Genomic DNA, 17653 nt, shown 5'->3' on the forward strand with positions numbered 1-17653 from the left:
TACATTTGTGCTCTTTTGTATGTTTCTGTACACCTGATGTTACTTCTAATAAATTATTAAGGGGAAAAAAATGTCTTTTGAGTGACATTAAGAATTTTTATTTTCTGCTCTGTAAGGTTCGGAAGTGTGGCTGTTTCAGGACACAAATATACTGTGATGGATCACGACAAGAAACTTCATTGCTAGACTTACGAAATTCGATAGGCTAGCTGTTGCCGAATTCAATAAATGCAGCTTACTGGAGGTTTTATGTGACAAATGACGCAAACCAGAGTCAAAGGGGAGGCACGAATCTGTTGGCAGTGATTGTTAGTCACCAACTTACTGGTCTCACTCTCTGGAGAAATGGTTGTAACACACAGGAAACGTGTTTGTATCCGTTTACCTCTTTCTGTCTTCACACAACCTCCACTTATTAATGCAAGTTGATGAAAACTCTTTCTCTCTTGTCTCCCCCTCTCCCCCCCACTGTCCCTGTGTTGTCCAGATGGAGGAAGTAATAGCACGCATGCAGGACGAGAAAAATGGCATCCCCATCCGAACAGTGAAAAGTTTTCTAACCAAGATCCCCAGTGTTTTTTCAGGTAAGGCTCTTATCTCTCTGCTCTGCTCTGTTCTGTTGCGCTCTTCTCCTCTCTCCTCTCCTCCACTTGGCTCCCACCCACTAAGTACCCGACTAGTACTCTGTTCTGGCCAAACAAAACACTGAAAGTATTTAGAGAGTTGTCCGTTTTGCATTTCACACCAGCAGTGCCAGAATGTCGAGAGGATCGTATTGGATTTTTTGAGCTGTGCAACCTAATAGATAAGAATCCATGCTGGAGAGATACTCCGTAAGAGATTATTCAAGATAAACACTACATGCAAAAGCTAAGAGGAGTGAGGCAGGCATCATCACTGTTATGCACTACTTACTGTAATATAAACTTATAGTATTAAACCAGGCTGTTCACATAAACCGTTCATAGCTATACCTACACAAAGTAATGCACTGTACTTCGTATAAATCCTACCAAATCAATTTGTATGTAATCCAAAAACACTGGACTTTCGCCCATTAGTCCGGTGTTCGTATCCAGTGTGAAACCAGAAGTCAACTTTGATTTATTTGTCATGTAACTTCCATACTTAAAGTTACGTCACTTATTTTACCTACAATCTTTTCCTAAACCTAACCAAGTAATTTTGTTGGCTAAACCTAACCAAGTTAATCTTTTCTCTAAAACCTAAGTAGTTTTGTTGTCTAAATCTAACCAAGTTGTTTCCTGTGAAGACAGACTTTAATTTTGAAAAGACTGTATGCATGTAACAAGCGGAAATTGACATGTGTACCTGGACATTCGAAGGAAACGCACGAAAAATGAGGAATAACTTTTCATAAGATATCATATGAGCCCTTAGATGACGATTCGTTGATGAAACCCTATAGTATCAAATTAAAAGCTTGTATCAGCTAACAACGGTTAGAGTTTTACATAATCATTATCATTTACATTGATAAAACATTAAGGATTTACAAAAGCATTAATAATCCAATAATGCAATTCTCAGATTTTCCTACAAGTGCTTGTTCCTGAAAATTGTGCACGATTTTGTCTCTGTGCACCAACAATGCCTGAACCACCACCGGTCCCCCTCACTGTTAACTAAGGGCCACGCTTAGCTTGTCACAACCAGTGACATGTCCAGGCCCTTTTTTGAGATGGGTGGCTAAGATGAGGTTGAAAGGTTGGCAGTGAGCACCAACATATAAACACAGACACAGATAAATTAAAATAGCTAACTTTAGCTTTACAGATGTGAGTGAAACAATGACGAATGCTTTGGGCATATAAAGGGCAGCTGACGCACAGTTCTTTTTTTGTTGTTTTGTTTCCCTTTTCATGCCAAGTCTACTACACAGTGTTTGTGTGTGTTTGTCTTTGTTTACAACAGTGGGAGGCCATATTGATTAATGATTTCACATCTGGCCTAGCAACATCAGCTCCGATCCATCTCTGTTTTTCTCGTATTTTTGTCAGATATTATACCAAGGAACACATAAAAGAAGGAAAGGGTCGTATGTTATGTCATGTGACAGCATTTGAATTTTGCATTGGTGCCAATTCTATTCAAGTGAATGGGGCGAGCATGGCAAGTCCCACTATAACGCATCATATCCAGTGTAGTGGAGGGTATATGTGGTTATACAGAGTTTTACGTTTACAGTATAATCACCTATAAGCCAAAAAAACATTGGAATATATAGGAGAGTATACCACACTTTGATTTTATATCAAAGAACAAAACGTTCTCCTAAGCTTATGTTAACCACAGACCTTATTTCAGGCATCTAACTAAAAACCCATTGCCTTCAAGATGAGGGAACCAGAAGTGCTAAAATGCTAACTCATTTCCGGGTTTTAGGACTCATTCCTGCACCACTGTATTGCAACATATGACTTATTTGTAGATCTGTATTGCACCTACCCTATACATACCTATACCTAACTACAGTACTATACTTAAACATGTCCAAAAACTACATCATAATCATAAGCTTTAATATGTTTTTGCCAAAATGCATGCAGTTTCTATCAAGATAGCATCGATGTGAAGCAAATGTTTCTCCAAGAGCTCAGACTTTATGCTACCTCCCCCAAAACACCAGTCCCCTGGCAGTTTCTAAGGCTGCAACAAAGACACAGTCCCTCTGCAGCTTCCCCTCTGTGAACACTGCCACTCCATCCGTGTTCATTGGAGCACTCAGCCAAGCTGTAAGCACAAGTCGGGGATGTAACCAAGGTTGCTGCTGTGTGTTTTTCCTCTGCACCACTTTTTGCAGCCTCAAGTTTTAATAAAACACATTGATTTTTCCACTTGCCAATTTATTCACTTGTTACAGTAACAGCACTTGCTCTTAAATGACTGCATTGCTGAGAGAAGTGGTGTATCTACCTAGATTCCACATCCTCAGTGTAGTTTTTCATAATAACTGTTGCAAATATGGCTATTTTTCCTTATTTTACTGGTGAGCCGAGTTATGAAATGTTATCTTTTAACCTTTGAATGTCAATTTCTGTGCTCGTATTTGTCACCCATATATTTTTAGGTATATGAATAACACATACTTTTAATGTTAAGCCCTCTAGGTATAGGTATACTGTGTGTGAACGTACAATATGAGTGAGTTATTGCGGTGTGTTTTGTGGTATTTTGTGTAAGGTATCTGTAGGTGCCATGTATTTCATTTGTGTGAAGTTTAATATGCCTCCAAGCACTAGCGGGTGTTTGGTGCAGGCCACAGGAAATGTAAGCCACATGCCAGTTATCGTAGCTGCGGCTGATTGTGAAAGAAGCAAGCAAACAGTTATTGACTTAATTGTAGTGACTATAAATAATCCTATACTTTAGCCGCTAGTGACTGCTAATTGATCTGAATAGTTTTTCTGAGCACAATTCAGATCAATTAGCAGCCAGTAGCGGCTGAAGTATAGGACTTATAGTCCCTACAGAATCCTTCAATCCATAAATTGAAAATCAGAACCGCTCTGCTGGTCTCATAGTTTGTTTTCTCTGAGGAGACAGCAGGTCAACAGCAGATGTTACATGGCCATTCTCATGCTCTATTATGACTCATAAGTTGTTGCAGCAATTTTTGGGTTGATCTGTTACACAGATTTTTGGTGCTAAATTGAACAATTTTTTACCACTCGAGAATTGATAAATTAGCAAAAATAACTCAAAAATACCACATTAAGACACCAAGACCTTGAGGAATACCATAGAAAAAGTCATGCTGGGATTTGGTATCAAAAACTTTTAACATTTGGAGATTTCTGCATGAATTGCATTTTTTGGCGACTGGATGGCGAACACTTCTGTTCTGTAAACTGCTCAGAGACCCCCTTATTGTCAATATACCTAAGAAATCCATCCATCCTCTGAATGCCCTATGTCTCTTATCTGTGGTTGTAAAGTTTCATGAGGCTGTGATTATACTGGAGGTCACCACAGGTCATTTTATACAGTGAGGTCAAGTTTCAAAAAATGGTCTCACTATATGAAATGGCTTCTATGGGGACTAACGTCATCACACATGAATACAATAAGGCTCATTGGATCCACAAGTTTTAGAGTGATACCCAATTTATGCAATTCCAAGATTGTTTAGGGGCCACTATATGCAGTAATATTCAAAAACACATTTTTAGAATAGGCGAAAATAACACATTTATACTGCATGCAAAACACTGCATGTTTTTTTTCCCCAAACTGCATGTGATTATTATAAAGTGGGCATGTCTGTAAAGGGGAGACTCCTGTGTACCCACACAACCCATTTTTAATCCAGATATCTTGAGGTCAGAGGTCAAGGGATCCCTGTGAAAATAGCCATGTCAGTTTTTCCTCTCCAAAATGTAACCAAACCTTGGAGCTTTAATTAGTCTCCTTCCCGACGAGCCAACATGACATAGTTGGCACCAATGGATTCCTTACTAGTTTTCTAGTTTCATATGTCAGTACCTTCCCTCTAAAACTGAGCTTGCTGCAGCCTCTGAAAGACAGTAAAGTCAGGAGTCTCAGAGGGTATGTTCAAGTATAAATTTTCAGCTGTGCTTGTTGCCCTTTTGCTGTATTCTGTTACTTTTTCCTGCAGCGATTATACAATATTTGCCATCACTGGGATCGTTAATTGTTGATGTTGTCGCTTATCACTCTATATTATTGGCACATTCTGATGCACACACATGCTTGCGCCCGTGCACGCCCACCCACATGCACAGCCCAATCTATGGGCATGATATTAATCAAACTCGGAGAACAGCCTTGTTAGAGGATTACCTTACACGTCTCATTTAAGCTCTCTTTTAGAAAGTGGGTCAACTTTGATAGTGTGAAAATGGGGTTGTATTAATGATGTTAATCCATGGAAAATCTCATCTGGTTATGGGGGCGCGAAAAAAGCAAGAGGGCGCAGTGAAGACAAAAAACACAGACGAGACGAGAAAGATACAGCTTGATGGACAGAGAGACAGCCACAGGGACCGACTTTCTCACTGCATGAATTCCCTCATGTCTCCATTTGCAACCGACACCTTTTTTTCCTGCCTTCTGTGGCTCTCGTCTTCTCAACATACCTTCACCTCCTCAGCGTGACAGACAGTAATAATAGCTTGGAAAATATATATTTAGCCAAAGTGCCAAAGTCACATGTTGTGACGGGGTGTGAAAACGCCCAGTGGGCAGAGGATGCTGTTATGTTTTTTTTCCTGAGATGTGAAAATTATTCAGTTGCTTTCTCAGACGGAGAAGATGAATTGCAAAATGACATCCACCGTATAAAAAAATGTGATGTTCAAACAAGAAAAATGGCAGAAGTGATATACGAGTCACCTCTAGACTTGTTTTAAAAAAGAATGATACACATATATAGACCCATTTTCTGTTAGTAAAAATGATGACATATTTTGTGGGCGGAGCGTTAAGTGGAGGCAGAAAAAGGTGCCCAACAGCAGCACTGTAAAGATAAATTGAGGGCATATAAGTCTTTGGATGCCTATCCACCTTATTCTCGGGGGTGTTTCTGTAGAAATGATTGTGGCTGTAACTTCCGGTGAGGTAGCGGTAGTAGCAGTAAGCTAGTTAGTCCCATAGGCTAACCATAGTGGCTAAACACCAACGGCGCTTTTTTGCCTTCATTTTACAAAATCTTGCTTTATTTTGAACAGATATTTAAAGGGACTGTTTGTAACTTTTTAAGCGTATAAATGTAGCGGGTCGGCACACATGCGCGTTCGCATATGCGCGCTCGAGTGTGGCCGGAGCCTCGTCTCCGCTGCCTGCTCTCCTTCACTCAAACAGCGCGCGCGTCCTCGCTGTCTCGCTCCACCTCTAGACGTGAACGCGCGCTCACTACACACTGCAGAAGAGTTAGTTTAGCTCTGAGAATATCTAGTGAATGTACAGTGGACGTTTGTGCAGAAATAACTGCTGCAGCTCCTCCAGACCAACAGAGGTTTTCCGTGTCTTGTGAAGTGACGGCGCTCCTCAATGAGTTACGTTATCGTCTCGTTACCGACCGGGTGCCGGTGTCTTCGGCTGCCGGCTGCGGTCGGGAGGCGATAACGTAACTCGTTGAGGAGCCCCGCTGCTGAAGCCTGCGCTGAGCAGGAAAAGCCAACACTAGGATCAGCATTGATTCATGGAGAGACCTTCGTCTGGTCAGCTAACATTACTGCCAAGCAGCTGAAATATAGAGTGATATTGTGGTTTTAGCTGACGTCTGTCGCCTCACTGTTTTGAGCGATGCTCGTTCATGTCTATGTAGAGCGAGCAAGCGCGAGCTCGACGCTGACTTTCGTTGATTTCACGGCCACAGGTGTCGCTGTTAAGCAGCATTTCTGAATCTTACAAATAGTCCCTTTAACTAACGTTAAATTAGCATTTTCTTTTCTTTTTTTATGTTTATATTTAATATGTTTATTGGGTTTTCTTATTTTCACAAACACAATAAGAATAAAAAAAAGAAAAAAACAACAAACAAACAAACACTTTTACAGCTTAGATCAAAAAATGTATATAAGAGGTCATAGGAAATAGTCCATAGTGCAGGCGAGTCACAGGATATATGAGGATACATGAAATTAGCATTTTCTATTAGCATTACATGTCCTTGTGGAGCTCTGATATGGTGTTCCGTACACTTTTTGCCCACCAGCGCCATGCCAGGCAGCATTCCTCTGTTGTTAAGAGCCAGAAAAGCAAGTTTGTGTGCTCATTCTCCAGGGGGATATCCATTAGACAGTCTACACTTTGACTGATGTCTTTTGGACCACTCGTTTTAGAGAAAAGTAGGGCAAAGTAACACCTCCGCCTGTGTACGGAAGATCATTAAGCTTAACAGTGTTCCATACAGAAGACCAACAGTGTTCCATACAGAGCGCATAACATGATTTCAACGGCGATTAATGGACATTTTAAATGTCAAAATATTCAATTGATGTAATAAACGTTAACTTTATTGACCTTTAATTAAATAACACTGCTGTAACATCAATATTGTGTGCAGGATTACGTGCAAACAGCGTCTGTGTTGTCGGAAGTGACACCCATAATTCACACAAGGCTTCATGGAAGTTAGGAATAAAGTGGATAGAGTGCTGCAGGAATTGAGTTAGCATTTGAGCATTTCTGGTTCCCTTGTCTGGAAGTCAATGGGTTTTTTAAATGGGTTTTCTGAATGGGTTTTTAGTTAGATGCCTGAAATAAGGTCTGTGGTTAACACAAGCTTAAGAGATTTGAAAGTTTTGTTCTACGATGTAAAATACGTCAGTAAATATCCTACTCATGAATTATGAAGTCTTAATGTGTCTTAAAAAAGGCGGTTGCTAACAAGAGACTACTAATCTTAGTCATCTTAGTTTTTGTTTGACACTTTGAAATGTCCGATGTGATGCACTGACTTATTAAATTGTGACTGCAGTGTCTGTGCTGTGACTGAGTCAGACAAATTGTGTTGTGACAGTACACAATGGAGGCTTCATTATGCCATTGTGGCCTACTTCTCTGGTCATTTATATTAATGGACTACATCCAAAGAGAGCTGGCTTGGAGAGGGTGTCAGAAAATAAAAATTTGGTAATGGATGGCCTATTACTCACCCACGTGGTGCAAGGCGAGAGGAATTGGTATGCACTGTGATGATGAGGGGAGGTGGGGAGGGTTAAGAGTGTCATTGTTTTCCCTTTCATTTGCATCTATATGCAAAAGGTGTTCCAGCACTCTGCGAATATATTAGATATATAAGTGATTCATGTTTATGTGCTTTCTCTCATTTCAGGTTCTGATATTGTACAGTGGATGATCAAGAATCTGGACATCGAAGATCAAGGTAAAAACGCTAATGAATATATGATCTAAGGCAGAGTCTGAGTTGCAGGGGGTGTGCGAAGGGATGGGTGTGAAGCAAAGACACTGCGTGAGGTGGAAGGGACAGGTGCATGCCGGTCCAAAATTTGCATAAAATAAAAATAGAAATCACACTCCTTCTTGGAGTCATAACCTAGTCACATCTGAACACACAAACATGACAAACATATTTTTAGATTTAGAGTTACTTAAGCTCTCTGGGGATATCATTATCTCCGCCTGAGAATCAACAGGTTTCTAAGTTTTCTTCAGTGTCAAAGTAATTCAGTGATAGTTGTCTCTACATCCAAGGATACATTTGAAAAAGGAACTGCTAATAGATAGTTTGCCAAAATGTAAACAAATATATAGGCTTAAATACGGAGCTCAAGCAGTAGCCCATAGCTAACTAGCTAACTGACCCGAACTGACCCCATGGCAACATTATACTTCTTGTTTACATCCAGCAAACATCCTCCAGAGGGGGGACCGGGGCCCACAGTCTCATGCCACAGTCAGACTTTGAACCCCATTACTAGGTAATGCTAATGTTGATTTGAAGACTATATATAAATATATATATATATAGAAAAAGAAAACCTAAGGAATCCATTGGTATCAACCACGTCATAGTTTGAGTTTGACATGTTATGTTATGACTTTTTTTTTATGCCAAATACAGTACCTGTGAGGGTTTCTGTACAATATTTGTCATTGTTTTCTATTGTTAATTGATTTCCAATAATAAATATATACATATATTTGCATAAAGCCAGTATATTTGCCCACTCCCATGTTGATAAGAGTATTAAATAATTTACAAATTTCCCTTTAAGGAACATTTTGAACAGATTAAAAATCTCGGATTAATTTGTGATTAATTGCGATTAACTATGGACAATCATGTGATTAATCGCGATTTCATATTTTAATTGATTGACAGCCCTAATATAGACACATTCTTATTTTATTCCAGTGTGATAAAGTAGAACTAGACTGCCTAGAAGGAGTTGTTGGATCATTAGTTGAGCCTCTCATTGCACATAATAGGATGACTCAAAAGTGGGCAGCTTGAACCGTGATAAATGCTTGCTTGCATTAAAGATGGTGATAAAGAAATATAGCTGACAACATGGAAAATAATCTTTTCTGAGTTTTAGATGTGTGTGTGTGTACTCTAAGTGTTTGTTTACTTAGATGTTGGAGTGTTTATGTGTGTGGGTGTGCATTCCAGTGTTTGTCTGATCTAGTGTGTGCCTCAGTATTCGCAGTTCAGCCAATTCATAGTCAGCCAATACTCAACTGACTCAACAGCTCACAATGCCTTTGTGTGTTGTTTCATTTGTATGCAAGGACCTGCCTCTCTTTTTCTGTTTGTCAATTCTGTGTTAATATCAAACAGGCATGCACTCACTTATGTGCAATTGTGTAATTTTAAAGGCGCATGGAAACAGTTAGATCATGATAAAACACCTCTACAATGTTTGAGACCAGTTGAACTTTCCGGAGCGGACAAACTGTTCCTGTGCTTTTGTTCTCTTTTCGTCTTTTCATTAACGTTGAGATTCTTATTTGAGTAAAACACAGTTTCAGACATTTAAATTTGCCCAAGAGATTATGCTTTCCCCCCATGCCTCAGGCCACAGACAGCATAATAATAATGCATCTGTGTTGCAGCACCTCTGATATGCCAAAACAAAACAAAAGATAAAACAACAAAAACAGCCTGTCAAATTACTTCTGCTTAATGTGCCAAACTGGCCCAAGAATGTTCATTTTCGTTGCACTGTTTACTGAGGTTGGCAATAACACACATATGCCATCCCCTCAAGCAAATTTACATTTAAAGTGTTACATTTTGTGTCACCTGCAATATTGAAAATGCTCTTCCATAATAGTTTTCCAGATCAAAATAGTCAAAAACTGCAATTTTATGACAGTGAAGAGTCTGAAAACATGTGTCAACAAGCAGATGTTCTCTGTCCTTTAACACTTTTTTTTTTTTTTAAAGCAGTGCACGTTTTTTGCAAACAGACACAAAACAAGCTGTCAATTGCCCTGCGGTGGTGAACAGAGTGTTGTGAACAGAGTGTTGTGCAAAACTAAGTGACTTCAGCAAAGAACAACTCCTGGCAGGGCTGGCAAACACAGCAAAGTGAAATGCAATTAATTTGGCTCACAGCACGATAGCAGCATGTTTATTATGTAAAGGCAGATTAGCTTATATCAAAGTTGACTGGGGATTGGGAGTTTTTTCACTGAATAAATGCCACAGATAATATACTGACACACTCCGGATGAACTCATTATCATCTTTATTTTGCAATCTCTGTAGTCTCCAATTCTATTTGATTAGCCGACGCAAATTCCTGCCTCCAAAGTTCTTCTCCAAAGTTTTTTGCACGTGTGCGTGCACTCGTTGCCATGATACTTTCATTACAATTCAGACCATTTCAGATCATTACTATTCATCGCATTTCTAAAGCCAATTGGTTTATCTGGCATGGGAGCTATTGGAATTAAGTGCTTACCACGTTTAGGGGAGTCCAGGCTTGATTCATTAGCATGCATAACTGTGCTCTTCAGACAGCTCACAAAGGGATCGGAAACATTGAGAAGAGAAATGTGAATGAGGAGACACAGGTTGACATGATCTACAACCTTAAAAGGACCAGTGTGTAACAATTAGGGGAATCTATTGGCAAAAATGGAATATAATATTAATAAGTATGTTCTCTTTAGTGTATAATCACCTGAAAATAAGAATTATTGTGTTGTCTTTAGAATGAGCTGTTTATATCTACATAGGGAGTGGGCGAAGAGTATAGAAGCAAAGAGGTGAAACTCTGGTGCTTTTTTGACAATGGTCGCTAGATGGCGCTGCGGTAGCTCTGCCGCCATTTTGGACTGTAAATGCCAATGAGTCCATAGCCATGAATGTATAAAGAGATGTCTGTAAATCACAGGATCATTTTTTTTTTTAAGTAAATCAACTTCACAGTACAAACACTTAAATAGCCCTTTTTAAATCGTTATGTCCTAAAAGATGTAAAAGTCACTAATAGCCGAATCCAGAGTTATTTTCCTCGGCATAATGAACGTGCATCAGACCCAAAGAACTGTACCACCCTGCGCACTTATATGACATATCCGGTTCTGCCAGTTTCCTGCTAGCTCTATGCAGCTTTAATAATGGATATATTGGCTGTAATTCATCACTTTTATTTTCTTATAATACACCCATGGGCTGTTTGCTGTAAGCCTGTACCGTGGTGGATGTATTAACTTCTCTGTTCCCAAACAACCGGCTATCGGCCAGTAGCTAGTAGTGCTAGTAGCACGACATAAACATAATTTAATGTAGTTGTCGGCAATTTACAAACACGCAGGGCGAAAACACAGGACACAACCTTTTATACATCCATGGTCTGTGGTCTATTGGACATCCATTTTTTGGGGAAATCTCAAAATATATTCATCTCATAAGTCAAAGAAAAACAACAGCAGTGACAAAATCCATGAACAAATATTTTTTTTTGCTTTACATTATTGATATACTGTATGATATGCCTACAGTAACATAAGCATGTAAATGAAAGGCAGTGACAATTTAGCCAAAACAGCCTTCGGTTCAAAGGGGTTAATGCAGCCATTCTCAACCAGTGGGCTCAATATATCAATGCAAGGCAGAAACAGCACAGTGTTTTTGGTTTCAGACAAAATTGAGGGCTTCAAGAAAAAACTTATTCTGTGGAACAGAAGAGTCAAGGAGGGACGATTTGACGTGTTTTCACTCCTAAGTGAAACTTTGGAAGCCACTCCTCATGTCAACATATCCAGTGTTATAACCCAGCATTTGACTCAGTTGTCAGGAAAGTTTACAGACTACTTCCCAGAAGATGCACGAGATGGAAACCTTTAGATTTTGGACCCTTTCTCTGTGGATCCTGCTTCAGAAGACATAGCTCTCTCCACTGTGTTGGAAAATGAACTGATGGAACTATCAGCAGACAGCAGCCTGAAGCTTCAGCTCACACAAGTTGACCTTACTTCATTCTGGATACTGGCTGCCAGTCAATATCCCTCTTTGTCAAAACGGGCAATCAAATTTCTGTTGCCTTTCACCACCACCTATTTATGTGAGTCAGGGTTTTCCATTGTGACTGTCACAAAATCAAAGGCAAGGAACAAACTGAAAGCAACTTTGAATGCTACTCTGCGTGTCAGCCTCTCACCCATCCCACCACGACTTGATCTCATTATTTCCCAGAGGCAAGCCCAAGTGTCTCACTGAGGGTAAGCAGAATATGTATTTTGGTCATTACAGCTGACAGTGGCATAACACATATCTACAGCCCAGTTTATTATTTGTTGTATAAACATGGTAGGTTTTTTACTCATTTATTTGGGAAGGTGGTCCTCGGAAATGTTTTGACAATCACAAGTGGGCCTTCAGTTGCAAAATGTTGAGAACCCCTGGGTTAATGGACTCTGGACTGATTCACTCACAGAGACACTTACAGTATGAATTAGCTTTTCTACATTATCGTTTTGATCACCCACTGCAGGCTTCTAAAAACTCAATAAGCTCCAGCATCAGTCTGCAGCTCTTCTGACCTCCGACCTGTCTGAAAATAAATCCCTTCAGGGGTATCAATACGATCATGTTATTATTAAAAATAGATTCTATGACACTGTAAAGTGACAAATCTCAGGAATTACAGGTTTGGACCCAAATGTAGAAGAACCGATGAGAAGGCAGCAGGAAGAGTTCAATGATTAATTGAGGATTGCTTACAGGTTGAGGGTCCAGAAGCAGGCAGAAAACAGTAAATCCAAAAAACACCCGGAACGCTAAACACTGGGACGAACTAAATACTGGGAACAAGGTCTGGAACGTAAGGAACAAAGAACAATGATGAAGAGTCACAAGGAGAAGGGAGCAGAAACACAAGGAAGGAGATAAGGAGGGACAGGTGACAGCAGGGCTAATGAGGAACAGGTGTAAACGATCAGGGAGGAGCAGACAATCACACAGGTGGGAAAACACACAGAGGCAGGAAGTGAAGTAGTCTGCAATGAAAGAGAAGGTGAGTATCAAAATAAAACCGGAAACATTAAACATGAATGAAAAAGGAAACAAGGAAAAACATCCGCGGGGGACTGACTGCGCTCCTCATGCAGACAAGCACTCCATGAGTAACATGACATAACAACTTGATTTGTCGACACATGTAGCAATGCTGTTTCACTTTCATTAACAGTGTGAGCATTTGTGCTGCATTCATGTGGTGTCGGAATAATAGTAAAATTTACATGAACGCCCCCTTAAGTCGGAACTCAAAACTTGATTTTTTTGTCAACATTTACAAACGATTCTGCAGCACTTTCATCATTTTAATAAATAATTTGCTTTACATGACGTCAAGTGTTTCGTGTGTTCAGGGATGCATGAAGCTGGGTTTCGGAGGAGAACAATATCAAGTGATGGAGGTTGGGGTAGTCTAGTAGTACCGGCAAGAACGTCAATCTACTTTCAAACCTCTGTCTGTAAAATCTAGATCAAATACTATCATAGATTCAAAAATGAATCTTTAACATTGTTTATTGTGGTTTTCATTGTCAAATTCAAAAGCAAATCCTCTGGCAAATGAAACTGCAACATAACAATAACATCATTTTAGCTTCAGCTGACTTTTGCTGCAAAATGTTGACAGCTTAAAAGTATTCCGATAATAATTAGCCACATAGTTAGCCTATAGCTGGGTAAATGAGAATGTGAGACAGGGAGGTGGGAAACACAGTATACGTTCTGTATGCATGTGTGAACATCTATACATGCATATACATCTATGAGTGTGGATGAGAAAAAGCTGAAATACACATATGATGAGAAGATAACACTGGCTCATCCAAGTCAAATTCCTAAAGGGTGATAAAATCCCTCCCTAACTCAGGATAATGTTTTGTTTCACCGACATGTTGTTGGCATAGAGCCGGAGTCATTGCCAAATCCGCTTTCTTCCACTTAAAAAACATCTCCCGTCTCCGGCAATCACTCTCTGACTCTGTGGCAGAAAACCTCATCCACGCTTTCGTCACCTCCCGTTTGGACTACTGCAATGGAGTACTGTCCGGGGTTCCCAGCAAAGCCCTGGACAGGCTCCAGTATGTGCAAAACTCAGCTGCCAGGGTTTTCACCCGCACCAAGCCCTGGCAGCACATCACCCCCACCCTCATCCACCTCCACTGGCTCCCGGTCAAGTCCCGCATCACCTACAAAATCCTCCTCCTCACCTACAAATCCCTCAACACCCTGGCTCCTCAGTATTTATCTGACCTCCTCCACCCTTACACACAGCCCCGGAACCTCAGATCCTCAGGCACGGGTCAGCTCTCCATCCCTCACACAAAAATGCGAACTTTTGGGGACAGAGCCTTCAGTGTGACAGCCCCCACCCTCTGGAACTCTCTCCCCATAGAGCTCCGCAACGCACCATCTCTGGACAGTTTCAAAAAACTTCTAAAAACCCACCTCTTCACCAAGGCCTATAGCCACTAGCTGTTATGTTCCTTTTGTTGTGTTTATTTATGCCTATGTTAAAGCGTCCTTGGGTTTCTTGAAAGGCGCTATATAAATCCAAGTTATTATTATTATTATTATTATTTCCTCTGCTTGTGTGTGTGTCTTTTATACCTGTCTGTGAGAGAGAGGCCCAAATTACAGATGAGTGGATTTCTCGAAAAAAATAAAATAAAATAAATAAATAAATAAATAGATATTACTATTTTGACTTTGTAAATGTCATCACAGTTGTGAAAAACAGTTTATCGCGATGCTCCAAATACATATAAACAATATTAGTTTAGTATATAATAATTTAGTTGTCAAACAGCAACAGCCAAAACACTTAACATGACTAAACAACATTAGATAAATGAAATACTCACCGCAACAGGACATCAACAAACAAACTGTCAAGCTGTCAGTGAGTGTGTACCTGTGTGTTATTAAAGGTGGGAATTGCATATGAAAGAGCACCTAATCTGCTCAGTGGAACACCAGGGAACGGTAAAATGATCTCTGAGGGATGACGTCAACATGGAGAGGGGGCATAGGCTACGGCTCAGTATAATGGTTCTCGTCTTCTCCTCCAGCCTTCTTTAAACCTCCTCCTCCTCTTCTAGCTGTCTCGAGAGTCACTCTTGTGGTGGAGCACTTCAAATGATCTTGAATGTTGGACACACAGAATGATTAAACAATTACATATATTAGGCTTGAATCGTTTGGCGATCTGATCGTGTATCGACTATTGAAGGGATGATCGACGATTGGTCTTTCCTACGCCGATATTAAGGCGATTTTAACTAACTTACCATCAGAACTAAGATATCTCTAGAATCTGCGCCTTACTGTGCATTTAGAGATGTTTCTGGTGAAAGGCATGTCCATCTGCTGAGCTCCGTTTATCAGCATGCAGCTCCTAAAAATTACATTGCCATACAATTTAATTGCAATCTCAATTACGTTTGGAAGGAAACGTATTTTGTCGCGGATTACGTTCGTCTTTTACGTATCACAAATACCTTTGTAAGTCTGCAAATGACCGCTGCGAGTGAAAATGGGAAAGATATGATGTCGTGTTCTTGTGGTTTTATAAATGTAATTTATGGTGCTCTTAGATTGCTGCTAGACTGCCCCGTTAATAAAGGTGCTGTGATAATGTTGTTTCTGAAAGGCTAAATGCCAACAAATATGGATTGAAGCAGAGTATTTCGTTAGATAAAAAAACAGGATTTTTGGAAATGATTACATTTATCTTTTTTCTATAAATTTTGGACTGAGGACCGGGACAATTACACAGACGAGGAGAGGCGTCGCTCATTCTTTCATTGTAAAATCTGAATCTGCAAAGTAACTAGAAACAAAAAAACTGTATTTTCCTGTGAAATGCAGTGGAATAGAATTATAAATCAGCAGAGAGAGAGATTCTTCATCATCTCAACATCTCCAAACAGCACATACTGCAAACAATAATAATCAAAAATATAACTACAAATACAGAATCTCTTCTGTTGTCTTTGGACAAAGCTCAGCGGGAAGAATACTCCCACACTCCACTTGGCAGTGCTCCAAACTGGTATTTGGCACAGAGCTGGTAATATGATGAAATCAAAGGGTGTTTTCCCCATGGACTCCGAGGCCGGCCCGTCTTGACAACTTGACTAATTCCAGTCCAAGGTTTAGTCAGCTACAAAGCTATAGAGAACCCTGCAGTATGTTAAATGGAAGCCAGGAATTGATCTTTATAGACTCTTAAAGAGGACCTATTATGCTTATTTTCAGATTCATACTTGTATTTTGGGTTTCTACTAGAACATGTCTACATTTTTTAATGTTCAAAAAACACTTTTTTTTCTCATACCGGCTGTGCTACCTCACCTCTTTTCACCCTCCGTCTGAAACGCTCTGTTTAAGCCCAGTCTGCTCTGATAGGTCAGCTGGCCCACTGTTGTGATTGGTCAACCGAATCTAACTTTTCACACTCCGCTCCAGCTCTGCTGTTACTAGATTTGTATGAGGGCATGCAAACTAGCTGCTAGGCAAAGTGTGTTACTTGGTGACATCACCACGTTGCGGAAGAAAAGGCGGGACTTCAAGTGAGGCGTTTCAGGCAGTTCAGGAGCAGTGTTTATGTGGGGGAGAGAGAGTAACTCCCTTTGTCCTGGACTTTGAGCTTTATGACTTTGCAGACCTTTTACATGCACAAAAAAAACTATATAACACACTAAAGTAAAGGGAGAAAAGCACAGTAGATCCCCTTTAAAAGCATACAAAACAAGCTTTATTAATCTTTTATTTATCCCACAGAAAACCCTCCATCACATTAGTCTGATTTTGCATTTTCAGAGTTATTCTTTTGAGCCAATCATACAGTATGCTGTCTATATACACGAAAATAAATTAAATCTTTGTACTTGATACTAAATAAGCACCTGCTGCTCAGCTTGATGTAATTGTATGTATCTGCCTTTTTAAATTGTGCAGGATGATTTCCTAAATTTGAAATTAGCAAAATAGCAGGCTATGCAGTGTTAGGAAAAGCTTTGAGGGATTTAGAGAAATCAGTTACCGTGTGTGGGGATGACATTCAACATTCATCCTTAAAACGACATCAGGAAAAACCTCAGCTTCACTTCAACAAAAGCAGAGAGAGCGAGCAAACAGGTGGCGTAGATGCTCCTTAGAGAATGAGTGCGGATCAGCCCCGTGGCTGAAAAATAGGAGACAGCCAGCTCTAACTGCACTGTTAGATGTCACTTTCCATACTTTGCTGACTTTACTTTCATCTGACATTCGTCCCGTCTGAGATAACGATCCAGAAAATGAACATTTTGAAAGGATACTAAGTAAAAAGATACACGGATGAGTGGATTTTTTGCTTGTAAATGTCTCTCTTCTTGAGTTACACTGTGTTTCGTGGACAGAAGCAGATGACGCACACGAGCCTAGTTGGTCTCTGTTGACAGAAACGACTCTTTCTTCTTCTGACTTAATAACACACGGAATATAATATACAATTAATTATATATATATATATGTGGGATATTATCTCTATAAGAAATAGTACAGTGGATAAGGAGGAAGAGGTGTGTTTATAAGTAAACAGGTTTAAATAACTTATGAGTCATTATTTATTAATAAATGGAGCCCAGTTGCGCGCGCACACACACACACACACACATACACACACAAACACGC

The 17653-nt window shown here is 39.9% G+C and overlaps 1 protein-coding gene and 1 long non-coding RNA gene across 4 annotated transcripts in view; one reads left to right on the forward strand and one right to left on the reverse strand.

The window, feature by feature from the left end:
• The window catches only part of LOC119495858, a 35065-nt gene extending 20940 nt beyond the window's left edge, over nt 1-14125 (reverse strand). For both annotated transcript variants that reach the window (XR_005208582.1, XR_005208581.1), the window contains exon 1: nt 12689-14125. This is a non-coding gene — a long non-coding RNA (uncharacterized LOC119495858). The remainder of the gene's footprint in view (nt 1-12688) is intronic.
• Nucleotides 1-17653, forward strand: part of rgs7a (regulator of G protein signaling 7a) — an 84076-nt gene that overhangs the window by 49106 nt on the left and 17317 nt on the right. For both annotated transcript variants that reach the window (XM_037782746.1, XM_037782745.1), the window contains exons 3-4: nt 488-584; nt 7823-7873. In XM_037782746.1, coding sequence (XP_037638674.1) covers nt 488-584; nt 7823-7873 — 148 coding nt within the window. The remainder of the gene's footprint in view (nt 1-487; nt 585-7822; nt 7874-17653) is intronic.

The sequence above is a fragment of the Sebastes umbrosus genome, chromosome 10 (genome assembly GCF_015220745.1).
Source record: "Sebastes umbrosus isolate fSebUmb1 chromosome 10, fSebUmb1.pri, whole genome shotgun sequence".
Taxonomy (NCBI): domain Eukaryota; kingdom Metazoa; phylum Chordata; class Actinopteri; order Perciformes; family Sebastidae; genus Sebastes; species Sebastes umbrosus.